The 16,312-nt window shown below is 40.0% G+C and overlaps 1 protein-coding gene across 9 annotated transcripts in view; it reads right to left on the bottom strand.

Annotated features, from left to right (window-relative positions):
- Window positions 1-16,312, bottom strand: part of EPB41 (erythrocyte membrane protein band 4.1) — a 339,397-nt gene that overhangs the window by 69,670 nt on the left and 253,415 nt on the right. For all 9 annotated transcript variants that reach the window (XM_050794646.1, XM_050794655.1, XM_050794666.1 and 6 more), the window contains 2 exons: window positions 15,458-15,555; window positions 11,939-12,111 (listed from right to left, as the gene is read on the bottom strand). In XM_050794646.1, coding sequence (XP_050650603.1) covers window positions 11,939-12,111; window positions 15,458-15,555 — 271 coding nt within the window. The remainder of the gene's footprint in view (window positions 1-11,938; window positions 12,112-15,457; window positions 15,556-16,312) is intronic.

Genomic DNA, 16,312 nt, shown 5'->3' with positions numbered 1-16,312 from the left:
TGACTATAACTGAACATAATTCATCCTGAATTTTAGATTTATAAATTGTAAGGATCAGATAAAGGAATTCCATAAATCTGAACAGATAAAAACTTTAAATTCTCAACTACTTCATACAACAATATCAAGAAAGAAATGCTTGGCCAGGTGCGGTGGCTCACACCTGTAATCCCAGCACTTTGGGAGGCCAAGGTGGGCGGATCACCTGAGGTGGGGAGTTCGAGACCAGCCTGGTCAACGTGGTGAAATGTCATCTCTACTAAAAGTACAAAAATTAGCCAAGCGTGGTGGTGGGTGCCTGTAGTCCCAGCTACTAGGGAGGCTGAGGCAGGAGAATGGCCTGAACCCAGGAGGTGGAGCTTGCGTGAGCTGAGATTGTGCCACTGCACTCCAGCCTGGGCAACAGAGCCAGACTCTGTCTCAAAAAAAAAAGAAAAAGAAAAAGAAAGAAATGCTCATTACCCTATAGTAATCTCCAATGAAAGAACTAATTCCTTAGAGAATATATCGGAAAAACAGCAGAAATTCAAGAATCCCCTTTATTGGCCAGGTGCTATGGCTCATGCCTGTAATCCCAGCACTTTGGGAGGCCAAGGCGGGTGGATCACACGATCAGGAGATTGAGACCATTCTAGCTAACACAGTGAAACCTATCTCTACTAAAAAGTACAAAAAATTAGCCAGGCGTGGTTGTGGGCGCCTGTAGTTCGAGTTACTTGGGAGGCTGAGGCAGGAGAATGGCTTGCACCCAGGAGGCGGAGCTTGCAGTGAGCCAAGATCGCACCACTGCACTCCAGCCTGGGCAACAGAGCGAGACTCTGTCTCAAAAAAAAAAAAAAAACCAAAAAAAACCTCTCCTTTATCTTCCATGAAAAATCTGTGGCCTCTTGCACAGATTGCTACTACTGGGTTAGTACTAATAACTCTGGATTAGCACAGAGCTACTACTAATGGGTACTTTAAGCAGTCACTGCAAGAATGGCAGATGGCAGACCAAACCTGACAACACAGGGGAATGTGACAAAATATTTTGCTCACAGTTGTGTTTAAGTATCATTATACATGTGTATTCACACCTCCTCTCAAAGAATTAATTCAACTATGCCTGGCATCACAGAAACATAGCCCATGCTTTCACCATGTGTTATTTTGCCACTTGTCTTTGGTTTCAATCCAGTACTAATATTGCAGAGCCAAATGATTTATGTCTTCAGCATTCCTAGCCTTGGCAATCTGTACTGTATGTGGAAAAGAAGGTATTAGTGTGGAAACTGACAGAAACACAGTTCAGAGATTGGAAAAATAATAACATTACAATAAAAAGCCCTGGCTGTGAAAGGCTGCATGGAACAGAGGCAAAAGCCAAATTATGAGTCTTAGGCCCAGACTCAGTCACACACAGTAGTGTGACCTAAGGCATGGAGCTTAATCTTACAAACTTTAGTTTAATCGTAGGTAAAATATGGAAGATATTAACTCTATAATATCATGGTAGTGATCGTGGCTTTTTAAAACAGTTTTGAGACATAATTCACATACCATACAGTTCACTCATTTAAAATATATAATTCAATGCTTTTTAGTATATTTACAGTGTTGGGGGTAGTGATTGCTTTTTAAGATGTGTGGGTCTTCAGTTTTATTAATTCAGCTATTAATATTTACAACATTTTGGGGCATATATAGACAATACATAACTTAAAAATCCAGTATCTCCCATATCTGAAGGTCTACACAAAGAAAAACGCTGATGGTGACCCACTAACTTCAATACTATATTGCTCTTGGTTGACAATAGAAACTTAGTTACATACTAGAGCAGTAAAGAATAAAATTCAAACCATCAGACTGAGTAAAGGCAAACAACTTCTACTTCTAGCTGTTATTTACTAGCACAATTTCTGCTAGTGTGCAGTAGGGTCGTTCTTTTATCAGAGGACCACATAAATCATTTGTAGGTCTTGAAAAACAAAAAAATTGGATGATGCGTGAGATAAGCTATGTGTTTTGTTTTAAAGTTCCAAAGGTGATAAGGATGTACACCCCTGGCAAGATTCACTTAATCACTGCTCACCGAATGGATGAACTACCTGGTTGTGTGGCCCTTTCTTTTGTGCTCCAGTTTCCTCATGAGTAAAACCGTAATTCCTAAATGCTTTTTCTTATCCACTAAGTAGCTAGTATTAAAAAGGAATACATGGAAATGCTTTGAAAAGCAAAAAGTACAAGAAAAATATAATCTTTGTCATCATTATTAGCTACCCTTGCAACTTACTACTCTATCATAAAACTGGGATCAGAACCAGTTTTGGTATTCCAGCTGGTGAGGCAGATGCTCTGAGGACCAGACGTAACAGAAGAGAAAGGGAATGCTCATTTTTATCATTAAAATGAGAGCCGTTATAAAGCAATTCTTGTAAAAGTTTGCCTGATACATCATCTCTAGCTTACAGAGTTATATTAATTTTTTGAAAAGGGAGGGGTGACTCAATGGGAAAAAGTATCTTTTAAGGAGCATGGAGAAGTATCTAAGGAAAGGAGGGAAAAATAGTTCCACAGACATGTTTCCAGTTTTTATACCATAGCACAAAGAGAAAAAGACATTTAAAAACAGAACTACAAAAAAAAAATTGTCCTATTCAGTTTATATGCACTTCAGATACTTAAAAGATATGCAAAATGCTTAGAACAGTGCCTGGAACATACTAAGTGCTCAACCAATATTGACTATTAACTTTTATTCTACCCTTTCTTAAAAAAAAAAGTAATCATGGTGAAGAGTAAAAAGCATGGGCCTAGGAGAATGGTCCTGGATTCCCTCCTAATTCTTTCCAACTAGCTATGTGACCTTAGGCAAGTCACTTACATTCTAAGGTTAAGTTGTAAGAAATAATGAACATTGGCTGGGTGCCGGTGGCTCACGCCTGTAATCCCAGCACTTTGGGAGGCCGAGGCGGGTGGATCCCGAGGTCAAGAGATTGAGACCATCCTGGCCAACACTGTGAAACCCCATCTCTATTGAAAAACAAACAAACAAACAAAACACACACACACACACACACACACACACACACACACACACACAAATTAGCTGGGCATAGTGGCGTGCACCTGTAGTCCCAGCTACTCAGGAGGCTGAGGCAGGAGAATCGCTTGAACCCGGGAGGCAGAGGTTGCAGTGAGCCAAGATTGCAACATTGCACTCCAGCCTGGGTGACAGTGCGAGACTCCGTCTCAAAAACAAAACAAAACAAAACAAAAATAAAAATAAAAAAAAGAAATAATGAACATTAATGAGTATCTAGTTCAAGAAATTATTTTTAAAAAAGCTCAATAAAAGTGTAAAGAAAATAAAGATAATAAAGATATGAGCTGACATGAGTTAAAGTATATATAATAGGAAAAAAACAACAAAACCAAAAGTTGGTTCTTTGAAAAAATTAAGAAGATTACTTTGTACCCCATAAATATATACAATTATAAATTGTCATCCCGGCTTGGTGGCTCATGCCCACAATCCCAGAACTTTTGGAGGCTGAAGTAGGCAGATCACTTGAGGTCAGGAGGTAGAGACCAGCCTGACCAACATGGTGAAACCCCGTCTCTACTAAAAATGCAAAACTTAGCTGGGCATGGTGGCGTACACCTGTAATCCCAGCTACTTGGGAGGCTGAGGTGGGAGAATTGCTTGAACTTGGGAGGCAGAAGTTGCAGTGAGCTGAGATCGCACCATTGCATTCCAGTCTGGGCAACAAGAGTAAAACTCCATCTCACAAATAAATAAGTAAATAATAAATATATAGTCAATTTACAATTTAAGAAAGAAAAGATTAATAAAATCAATATATCTCTAGCAAGCCTATTTGAAACAAAAAGGGTACAACTTACCAATATCACGAATGCAAAAAGTGGACCCTGCTATAGTTCTTACAGGTATTAAAAAGATACCCAGCCTTATGTAAATATATTTGGAAATTTAGATAAAATGCACATTGCCTAGAAAAACACAACTAGGCCAGGTGCAATGACTCACACCTATAATCCCAGCACTTTGAGAGGCCTAGGTGAGAGGACTGCTTGAGCCCAGGTGTTCAAGATCAGCCTGGGCAACACAGTAAGACCTTGTCTCTATAAAAATTAAAAAATTAGTGGGGTGTGGTAGCGTGTACTTGTGGTACCAGCTACTCAGGATGCTGAGGTGGGAGGATCATTTGGGCCTGGGAGGTCAAGGCTACAGCAAGCTATGATGGCGTTACTGTACTCCAGCCTGAGAGAGCTAAGACTGTTTCTCCAAAAAAAAAAAAAAAAAAAAAGGAAAGAAAGAAAGAAAAAAGAAACACAGTTTATCAAAACTGAAACAAGAACTAGAACATTTTAATAGTCCCTTATCTAATAAAGACACTGAATCTGTAAGTAAAGAACCTCCCACAGTGAGATCTCTAGGACCAGATATGGCTTCAAAGGCGAATTCTTCTAAATGGTAACAAAGAAATGACAACAGTCTTCAACAAACTCTTCCAGAGAACAGAAAAAGAAGGAATTCTTTTCAATTTATTTTATGAGACCAGCATAAATTTGAAGCTAAAGCCTGACCACAACATGACAAAAAAGGAAAAACCCCAAAATGATAAAAAAGAAAAGTGTATTATGACCAATTTGAGCTTACTCCAAAAATTCTTAGGTGGTTTAAAAATTGAAAGTAAAAATAATCCACCACATAAAAAGGAGAAAAATCATTTTATGATATCAACAGATGAAGTAAAAAGCATTTGATAAAAGTAACACTAATTCACAATTGAAACATGTAGGAAACTAGAATGAAAACTTCTTTATATGATAAAGAAAATACCATATAAGGAAGCTTGATGAAATACTGAAGCTTTAGCCCTAAAATTGGGAAAGATGACAGTTATTAACGCTTGTATTCAGCATTACATTGGATGTTTTAGCCAGCAACAAAGCAATTAAAGAAATTAAAAGTGCGAGATGGAAAGGAAGAAATACAACAATCATTATTTTCAGTTGATGTTGGGTACACAATAATGTATACCCCAAATAACCCACAGATAAACCATTAAAATTAATGATAAATTTTTTAGTAAGATTACTGAGTATAAGGTCAAACTAGAAAAATCTATTGTATTTCTATGTACCAAAACAACAAAAATAACAAATTTAAGATACCATTTATTTGTTTTATTTTATTTTAGAGACAGGGTCTCCCTCTGTCGCCCCAGCTGCAGTACAGTGGCACAGAAACGGCTCACTGCAGCCTTAACCTCCTAGGCTGAAGTGATCCTTCTCCCTCAGCCTTCCATGTAGTTGGGACCACAGGTGTGCACCACCATGCTCAGCTAATTTTTTTTTAAGACACAGCATCTTGCTATGGTGTCCAGGCTGGTCTTGAACTCTCAGGCTTAAGTGATCCTCCCACCTTGGCCTCCCAAAGTGCTGGGATTATAGGCATGAGGCACTGCAACCAGCCAAAAACCAAAAGATATCATTTAAGATAGCAAAAGATGGCTGGGTGTGGTGGCTCACTCTTGTAATCCTAGCACTTTGGGAAGCCAAGGTGGGAGGATCGCCTGAGCCTGGGAGTTTGAGACCAGCCTGGGCAACATGGCAAGACCCTGTTTCTAAAAAAAATAAATAAATAAATAAAAAATAATTAGCTAGGTATGGTGGCGTGCACCTGTAGTCCTAGCTACTTGGGAGGCTGAGGTGGGAGGATCACCTGAGCCTGGGAGACTGAGACTGCAGTGACTCATGATTGCTCCATCGCACTCTAGCCTGGATGACAGAGATCCTGTCTAATAATACTAATATAAAATAGCAAACGACATCAAATCTCTAAGAATAAATCTAATATAAGATGCACAAGTTACCTACACCAAAAATCGCAAAACATTACTGAGAGAAATTAAAGGAAACCCAAACAAAAGGAGGGTTATAGCATGTTTGTGAATCAGAAGATTCAATATTATAATAATATCAATTCTCTCCAAACTGATTCATATAATCAACCAAATCTCAATAAAACTATTAAGACTTTTTTAGTGGAAATTGAAAATCTGATTCCACAATATGTAAGATAATGCTAAGGGCTAAAAATAGCCAAGATAATCTTAGAGAATATTGTTAGAGAACTTAGATAACACTTATAAAAGCTAGAATAATTAAGATAGTGTGGTATTGACACAAGGATAGACAACGATGAATACAAGAGGTTAGAGAGACCAGAAATGAACTCCCAAATTTATGGTCACCTGATTTATAACAAAGGTGACATTGGAATACAGCGGGGACAGAATGATATTTTATTTTACTTTACTGTTATTTTTGAGACGGAGTCTCACTCTGTCATCCAGGCTGGTGTGCAGGTGTGATCTCAGCTCACTGCAACTTCTGCCTCCTGCGGTCAAGCGATTCTCCTGCCTCAGCCTCCTGAGTAGCTGGGAGTACAGGCACATGCCACCATGCCCAGCTAATTGGCTAATATTTTTGTATTTTTAGTAGAGACAGAGTTTCAACATGTCGGCCTGGCTGGTCTCGAACTCCTGACCTCAAATGATCCACCCACCTCAGCCTCCCAAAGTGCTGGGATTACAGGCGTGAGCTACCACACCCAGCCAATATTTATTTATTAAATACACTGTAGCAAGAACTGTGGTAATTACCAGGACAAGTTAACACCATGCATCTTAAAAAAATTTCCGGAATATAAATGTAATAAGGCAGTCAAGTTGTGATTTCTGTACAGCTTTCTAACTTGTTCAAGGTACCAAAGCTCATTAACACTTGATTCTGGTTATCTTTGCTATCAGGAAAAGGCAATACATCAGGCATAGTATCTATATAACCATGAAACTCCATTTAGCAGGAAAAGCCATGGAACATGCTATCAGACAGACCTGGATTTTTGTCATAGCTTGCAACTTACTGTCTGTGAGATGCTGAACAAGTCACTTAAACTTTCCAACCTCAGTTTTCTCACCTGAAAAATGAGGATAAAAAGATAATTCCCCATACCTAAGGTAAACTGGACGTAAGGTGATTTACTGGACAAGGAGGGAGATGCCTGATAGTGTTATCTGAATATGGCAAAGACATGAAGATTAAATGATTATGCCTCAAACTTAACTTATCCACAATAGAAGTTTTTATTTTCCATATCCCCAGCTCTGCTACTCTCCCAGATTTTCTCATTCTACTAAATGATTAAGCCAAGCAATAAAACTTAAGTTTCTTTTCCTTATCATCTCCAATACTTAATTTATCAGCAATTCAGTCAGCCCTATCTCCAAATGTATCCCTGACTACTTTTCCGAACTGTCTTTGTTGCCAACACTCAAGTCCAAGCTGTCCCAGACTCTGCAACAGCCTTCGCCCTGCTTCTTTCACTGACACTTCAATGCACTTTTCAGCTGTCAGCGATCTTTTAAAAATGGGATTCAGATTACATCACTCTCTCTAATAGCTTCCCAGTGCAAATGAAATAAAATCTACTCTTTACTGTGGCCCACAAAGCCCTATACAATCTGGCTCCCACCTACTTCTCTGACCTCACTTATTTTGTACTCCTCACCCCTTCATTTTCTGGAATCTAGACCTATGTTGTCTGATATGAGAGCTATACGTCACATGTGGCTATTTAAATTGGAATTAAAATTCTGTTCCTCAGTTACATAGCCACATTTCAAGTTCTTAGTGGACAGAAACATATATCTATTGGCTACTGAACTGGATATCACAAAATGAAAGATTTCTATCAGCACGGAAAGGTCCATGGGACAGCACTGCTCTAGACACACGGCAAGCTCATTCCTACCTTTAGGACTTTGTACTCGCTACTCCCTCTTCTGCAAGGCTCTTCCCCTAGATTTTGAGATGGCTGGCTCCTTCGCATAATTCAGGTCTCAGCTCAAATGAAGCTCCTCAGAGAAGCCTTCTAAATTAGATTGGACCATCCAATCTGAAATACTCCTTAATCTCCCCCTTCCCCAGATAGTCTATATCCCTTATCCTATTTTCTCCACAGCATTCATCACCATCTGAAATTATTTTGTTTTATTCTTCTCTGTTTCCAGTGACAGAATGTAAGCTCCATGAAGGCAGAGACAATGTTTGTGTGCTCACAGCTGTATCTCTAGTGACTGGAATACCACCTGGCCCACAGGAAAAATTGTTGAACAAAGTAATAAATATGTACCTGAAAGAACATGAGTTTTAGAGTTAAATCAACCTGAATTCCACTCTTAGCACTTCCATTTATCAGATGTTATGTCTCAAGAAAAGTTATTTAATCTTCAAGCCTAGTTCATAGTGTTTTCATGAAGATTAAGACAAAGCACACAACATGACTTGTATTGTTACTATTAAAAACAGCCCCTCAGGAGAGTAGAAAAACACCCCCCAAAAAAGAAAAAAAGGTGGGGGGTGTCATGTCTGTAATCTCAGGACTTTGGGAGGCTGAGGCAGGCAGATTACTTGAGGCCAGGAGTTCAAGATTAGCCTGGCCAACATGGTGAAACTTCATCTCTACTAAAAATACAAAAATTAGCCAGGTGTGGTGGCACATGCCTGTAATCCCAGCAACTTGGGAGGCTGAGGCATGAGAATCACTTGAACCCTACAGGCAGAGGTTGCAGTGAGCTGAGATTGTGCCACTGCACTGCAGCTTGGGCGACAGAGTGAGGCTCTGTCTCAAACAAAACAAAACAAAACAAAACATGACTCACAGCATGGAAGCACAAAAGTCCTATTGCTTAGGTGATCTTTTTTCCAAATGTGGCTGACCCCTTCCCGATTCCTCTAAATTAAGGATATAGGCTCTCATAATGCCTTGTTTCTTTCACTCTGATGAATATTATAATATCCTCCATTAGGTTAAGAATCCAATGAGGGCAGGGACTCACACCTAGCACATTACCTAGCACAAGAGATGACTAAACTATGAAACCAAGAGGAACATTGTAAAAAGGATCTTTTTACATTCTATTAAAAAATTTCCTCACATCATGGAAAGAAATACTTGCTCAATTAGTAGGGAATTTCCAAATGGTGACTATGGCTGCTATATAATGGTCTACATACCTCATGAGAGAGTCTGCATACATCACAAACCAGAATATAGTAGCATGGTTCCAGATGATACAAATGTTACAGCCAGAAAAACAGTATCTTAATGATAGCTAACATTTTGTGGGGGGGAACTTATTAAGTGCCAGCCATTGTGCTAAGTACCATACATATGCCACCTCATTTATTCCTCATGAAAACTCTGAGGTAGTATGATACTATCATCATCTCCATTTTACAAATGAGAAAACTGAGGCACAGAGAAACAAAGTAATTTGCCTAGGAACATACCTCATAAATGCTAGGGTTGATACTGGAATCAGGTCTGTCTGATTCCAGAACCCAAATCCTTAACCTCTACACTATATATGCACATAACAACATGTACCTTGCTTTTACAGTAGCTAGCATAGGGTTGTACACTGGTAACAAATAATAAAGGTAATCAATAATACCCTATTTGGGTTATTGCCTTCTGAACTTATATCTTTTATTTATTTTATTTTATTTTGAGACAGAGTCTCACTCTGTCGCCTAGGCTGGAGTACAGTGGTGCCATCTCAGCTCACTGCAACCTCCACCTCCCAGGTTTAAACAATTCTCGTGCCTCAGCCTCCCGAGTAGCTGGGATTACAGGCGTGTGCCATCACGCCCAATTAATTTTTATACTTTTAGTAGAGGCAGAGTTGCACTGTACTGGCTAGGCTGGTCTTGAACTCCTGACCTCAAGTGATCAGCCTGCCTCAGCCTCCCAAAGTGCTGGGATTACAGGCATGGGCCACCATACCCAGCCCTTCTGAATTTTCATTTATTCATTTATTTATTTATGAGACAGTCTCTGTCTCCCAGGCTGGAGTCCAGTTGTGCAATCTTGGCTCACTGCAACCTCCGCCTCCCGGGTTTAAGCAATTCTCATGCCTCAGCCTCCTGTGTAGCTGGGATTACAGGAGTGTGCCACCATGCCCGGCTGATTTTTGTATTTTTATTAGAGACGGGGTTTCACCATGTTGGCCAGGCTGATCTCGAACTCCTGGCCTCATGTGATCCATCCACCTTGGCCTCCCAAAGTGCTGCGATTACAGGTGTGAGCCACTGCACCCAGCCTGAATTTTTATTTATTAGCCACTCTTTTCTTAGTGACATAAAGAACTGAATGTAGCTTATTACCTCATTTCAGTAATGGTCTCAAATGCTAACTTAGAAGATCCTCCCACAATATATCAATTCAGACGGACCTTCTGTCAGATTATACAATCATGAAATTTGTGTCTTTTTTTTTTTTTTTTTTTTGAGACGGAGTCTCGCTCTGTCGCCCAGGCTGGAGTGCAGTGGCCGGATCTCCGCTCACTGCAAGCTCCGCCTCCCGGGTTTACGCCATTCTCCCGCCTCAGCCTCCCGAGTAGCTGGGACTACAGGCGCCCGCCACCTCGCCCGGCTAGTTTTTTGTACTTCTTTTTAGTAGAGACGGGGTTTCACCGTGTTAGCCAGGATGGTCTCGATCTCCTGACCTCGTGATCCGCCCGTCTCGGCCTCCCAAAGTGCTGGGATTACAGGCGTGAGCCACCGCGCCCGGCCGAAATTTGTGTATTTCCTCCCTATTTTATTTAAACAACATTTGGCGACTCCAACAATAGGATATTGGAGTTTCCTATCCATAATTGCCACGTGACAAACTTCTTTTTAAATTATTCTTGTATGGCTGGGCACAGTGGCTCACACCTGTAATCTCAGCACTTTGGGAGGCCAAGGTGGGTGGATGACCTGAGGTCAGGAGTTTGAGACTAGCCTGGTGAACATGGTGAAACCTCATCTCTACTAAAAATACAAAAATTAGCCAGGAATGGTGGCACGTGCCTGTAATCACAGCTACTCAGGAGGCTGAGGCAGGAGAACCACTTGAACCTCGGTAGGCAGAGGTTGCAGTGAGCCGAGGTTGCGTCACTGCACTCCAGCCTGGGCCACAGAGTGGAACTCCATCTCAAAAAAAAAAAAATTAAAAAAAAAAAAAAAAGATTGTTGTAGTAAGGCAGACCCTTTTCCTCTTTTCTACTATAGAAAATAGCTATTATTTATTTATTTTTTTTTTAGAGACAGTGTCTCACTTTGTGGCCTAGGCTAGAGTATAGAGGTGCAATCATAGGTCACTGCAGCCTCCACCTCCTGGGCTCAAGCTATCCTCCTGCCTCAGCCTCCTGTGTTACCACGACCGCAGAAAAATATAATAGCTATTTTTAAACGCTAAGAGGGCTTCAGTTCAGCATACTACATTAGATTTTTACTCTGTGGTAAAGATTCTGATAGATGTAGATTTATAATTCTAATTCTGGTAGTGTTTGATCTACCGCTACCTAGCAGTGGAACCATGATCTAGTTACTACTCTCTGAATCTCTATTTTCCTTTCCTTAAGATAGTTCTATTAAGATTAGACAATTAGTAAGATCCCTTTCATTTCACTACTGAGCTTCTTTTTTTTTTGAGACGGAGTCCCACTCTGTCAGCCAGGCTGGAGTCCAACGGCGTGATCTCGGCTCACTGCAACCTCCACCTCCTGCGTTCAAGCAATTCTCCTGTCTCTGTGTCCTGAGTAGCTGGGACTACAGGCATACGCCACCACGCCCAGCTAATTTTTTTCAATAGTAGAGACGGGGTTTCGCTGTGTTGCCCAGGCTGGTCTCAAACTCCTGAGCTTAGGCAATCCACCCACCCTGGCCTCCCAAAGTGCTAGGATTACAGGTGTGAGCCACTGCACCAGGCCCAACCCTGAGCTTCTTTAATTTGGTTCTCTTATAGAAAACTGTACTTCCTTTATCTTTCCAAATGAATTATGATCACAAGAAATAATTAATATTCAATACAAACCTCCATCGAGGCTCCGGGAAGCCCGTTTACTTGCTGTACGCTCAAAGTGTGGGGCAGGCCTGTCAATTAGAGCACTAGCTTGCCTGGTCTGAGCTTGAGTCCGGCCACTGTATCGAAATTTGGATCCTAGCGCAAGAAATTTGCTTTTGGGAATGGTGTCTGTAGATGTCAATCTGGGGGAAAAATCATAATAGTCATATTATTATATATTCATCTTATTCTAAAACTGTAAAATTAAAAACAAAATCAAGAATAAAAAAGTTTCAACAATTCTTAGGGTTTCCATATAGTTACTAAGAAATTTTCAATCAAGTAATCATTATTTTGGCTTCTTTGTCATTTCTCAAAGCAACCAGTATAATTTAGTTGGGACCTACATTAATAATATCATTTATATCTCTATAGAAAGGGCCTTACAGTTTTCAAAACGTTTTTACAGCACTGCAGTATTTTTACTATATCCTTGTAATGTTTTCACTATTTTATAGATAAAGGAAACTGAACCTCAAAAAAGAAGTTACTTGTTTAAGGTCACACAGCTGTTAGGATATTAGGCAGAAACAAAGTCCAAGCCCAGAGTTCTTTTTCCACTCTACTAGAATGACAGTTTTGTCAAATGCACTCCAAACTCAATTAATGCCTGGTAATCTATTTAAGAGGTTATTTGGTGTATTTTTACACTCACTTAGGAACCCCATCTTTTTCCTATATGGTACTCTATGTACTCTTTGTACCATACTGAATTAAACAATCTATTTCTATGCTGGTCTTCCCTATAAGACTGAATTCTCTAGGAGTGAAGAACAAACACCATGGCTTATTCATCTTTGTGTTTTTGCTTCTGGCATAGTGCCTGGCATAAATATGATACCCAATAAATGTTTGTTGAATAAATACATAAATTCCTACATCAAATACTAACAAAAAGAGAGTACTTTTCCCTTTGAGGTAATTAATTTCAATTCAGCAAACATACACTTTCTTTTATGTAAGGAAGCATTACATTTTAAGGTATCCTCTTATTTTGATGCAATGGATTTAAATATGCCATCCTACAAATAAGTAAACTGGCTGCAGTTGAAATCTATACCACAGGTATTAAACATTCAAAAATCACTATTTTTTACTCCTCCTTGTTCTTTTTAAAAAAATTCTACTTTTGTGGTTTGATTTTAAAGAAGGAGGGATGATAAAAGCACAAACAAATGTGTTAATGCCAATAATTAAGATTCTTTAATTGGGTATAAAATGTACCCTGTTTCATTTTGAAATAAATGAAATATTAATTTCCTTGAATTTTCTTCTTGTTGACTGTGCTATAGTGCTATTATATGAAAATATAAATAGAAGGAAAATACATCAGGATTATCTCTCTCTCTTTAAGAATCAAGTTTATTTATGAATGAAATGACATGAGGCCTGGGATTTGCTTCAAAATAATCTTGGAAGTAGGGGGAGGGAATGGGTAGGGATACAGATGAAACAAGATTGGCTTTGGGGTGATACTTATTGAAGCTGGGTGATAAATACAAGGGGATTTTATTGTACTGTTGCTACAGATGAAATTTCCCATAATAAAGAAATGTTCTTAAAAAGGCAAACTGGGCCGGGCGCAGTGGCTCACGCCTGTAATCCCAGCACTATGAGAGGCCAACGCAAGTGGATCACCTAAGGTCGGGAGTTCGAGACCAGCCTGGTCAACATGGTGAAATCCAGTCTCTACTAAAAATTTAAAAATTAGCCAGGCATGGTGGTGTGCACCTGTAGTCACAGCTACTTGAGAGGCTGAGGCATCACGCCACTGCACTCCAGCCTGGGCAACAGAGTGAGATTCTTGTCTCATAAAAAAAAAAAAAAAAGGCAAACTGATAAATAACTAGCTAACTATCCTTTCAACACAAGTAATTACTTGTCTAGGATCTGTCTTCTCTACTAGATTGGGTTCCATCAGGAGAGAGACTAGAATTATCTTGTGGTATATTCCCAGTGCCTAGCATGGTGCATACAAGAAGGGTAAGCACACAGAAAATGCTTGGTAGATGAATTCAAGGGGTTAATAATATGGCCTCTTGGCACGGTGGCTCACTCCTATAATCCCAGCACTCTGGGAGGCCGAGGTGAGCAGATCACTTGAGGTCAGGAGTTTGAGACCAGCCTGGCCAATGTAGCGAAACTCCATCTCTACTAAAAATATAAAAAATAGCCAGGCGTGGTCGTGGGCATCTGTAATCCCACCTACTTGGGAGGCTGAGGCAGGAGAATCACTGGAACCCAGGAGCAGTGAGCCAGGATCACAGACTGCACTCCAGCCTGGCAACAAAGCAAGACTCCATCACAAACAAACAGCAGAGGAAATACTTTCTTCTGTCTTCTGATTATCTGGTACTATTGGGCTTCAAATATGGTTCTGTGTGCTCCCTTTCTAGGTTTCATTAGAGCTAAGCTAACAATCAGCTTCAAGGTTGGCCAGCGCAGTGACTCTCGCCTGTAATCCCAGCACTTTGGGTGGCCGAGGTGGGTGCATCATGAGGTCAGCAGATCGAGACCATCCTGGTTAACACAGTGAAACCCCGTCTCTACTAAAAATACAAAAACAAAAATTAGCTAGGCATGGTGGTGTGCACCTGTAATCCCAGCTGCTCAGGAGGCTGAAGCAGGAGAATTGCTTGAACCCAGGAGTCGGAGGTTGCAGTGAGCTGAGATTTGCCACTGCACTCCAGTCTGGGCAACAGATCGAGACTCCATCTCAAAAAAAAAAAAAAAAAAAAATCAGCTTCACATCTTTAACCTTATAGTATAAAAGCCCCACAAAAATTAGTTAAGCATTGCTTACAGAAATTCCATGTGGAAAAAAAATAAACAAAAACAAAACAAAAAAATAAAAATAAAAATTCTGGTCGGGCACGGTGGCTCACGCCTATAATCCCAGCACATTGGGAGGCCAAGGTGAGTGGATCACCTGAGGTCAGGAGTTTGAGACCAGCCTGACCAACATAGTGAAACTCCGTCTCTATTAAAAATAAAAAAAATTAGCTGAGCATGGTGGTAGGCATCTGTAATCCTAGCTACTTGGAAGGCTGAGGCAGGAGAATTGCTTGAACTTGGGAGGTGGAGGTTGCAGTGAGCCGAGATCGCACCACTGCACTCCAGCCTGGGCAACACGAGTGAAATTAAAAAATAAAATAAAATTCCATGTGGAAGTAAGTGAAGGTAACTCCCCTTAATTGGACTGACTTTAGTTACAATTAGTGCAATCCCAGAGTCCCTAGTAAATACAGGTTCCCATTCCTTACTCCTCTCTTCCTTCTACCACACACAGACAGGTGCTTTGGAAATGTTGAGGCATACTTTTCAACTCAAAGGGAGAGAAATGGATTCATTTTGTCTTGCTTAAGATGATCTCACCTGAGCTGAATAAAACAGTGCCAGTCATACAATGAAAGGAATTTTAATAGCAGGCTTAAAATAGAAACGTTATAAATAATTTATCCTTGAAAAATACTTAAGTGAGAATAATACCTGAAAAACGTGTGATGTTCTACACAGACCTTCCATAATTTCTTAGCTGCTCGGTAACTGGGAAGTTTGAATCCAATGGTACTTTCATATTGTTCTTGCTACAAAAACACAAATAAACATGGGACATGAAGTATTACGTGTGATAAAGTACCAGATTACAGTGATACAGTACCAGAGAAATATGGTGCCGCAGAAAGAGGCCACTGTTACCAATTTAAGGACATAAAATGTCATTTGAAATTTTTTCCTACTTATTGAAAGAAATTCACTCACTGAGGGTGGCTTTTTCCAAAGTAAGAAAGCCAGGGAATGCATCTCATATAATTTACGCTTTTTTTTTTTTTCCAGAAAACACACACACATTCACTATACATTTTTCTGAGACACAATTAAGTTACCTTTTGATTGTCCAGACACTACTTTTCCTTAGTCACTATCTGCATTTGGGACACTATTCAATGAACAGGGAATGGGATATTGACCAAGTCCTCCAATCAATCAATATTACTATGCAATAGAAATTAGTAATAGGAGCTAAAGATTTTATTTCAAGCCAGATTTTTAAATCCAGTTTTAAAATTGACAAATAAAAATTGTACATACTTATCATCTACAACATGTTGTTTTGAAATATGTATACACGCCAGGCGTGGTGGCTCACGCCTGTAATCCCAGCACTTTGGGAGGCTGAGGTGGGCAGATCACAAGGTCAGGAGTTCAAGACCAGCCTGACCAACATGGTGAAACCTCGTCTCTACTAAAAATACAAAAAAAATTAGCCGGGCATGGTGGCACGCACCTGTAATCCCAGCTACTCAGGAAGCTGAGGTAGGAGAATCACTTGAACCCAGGAGG

Source organism: Macaca thibetana, chromosome 1, assembly GCF_024542745.1.
Source record: "Macaca thibetana thibetana isolate TM-01 chromosome 1, ASM2454274v1, whole genome shotgun sequence".
NCBI classification, from domain to species: domain Eukaryota; kingdom Metazoa; phylum Chordata; class Mammalia; order Primates; family Cercopithecidae; genus Macaca; species Macaca thibetana.
Note: the sequence above shows the minus strand (reverse complement) of the source record. Positions and strands in the feature narration are given on the sequence as shown.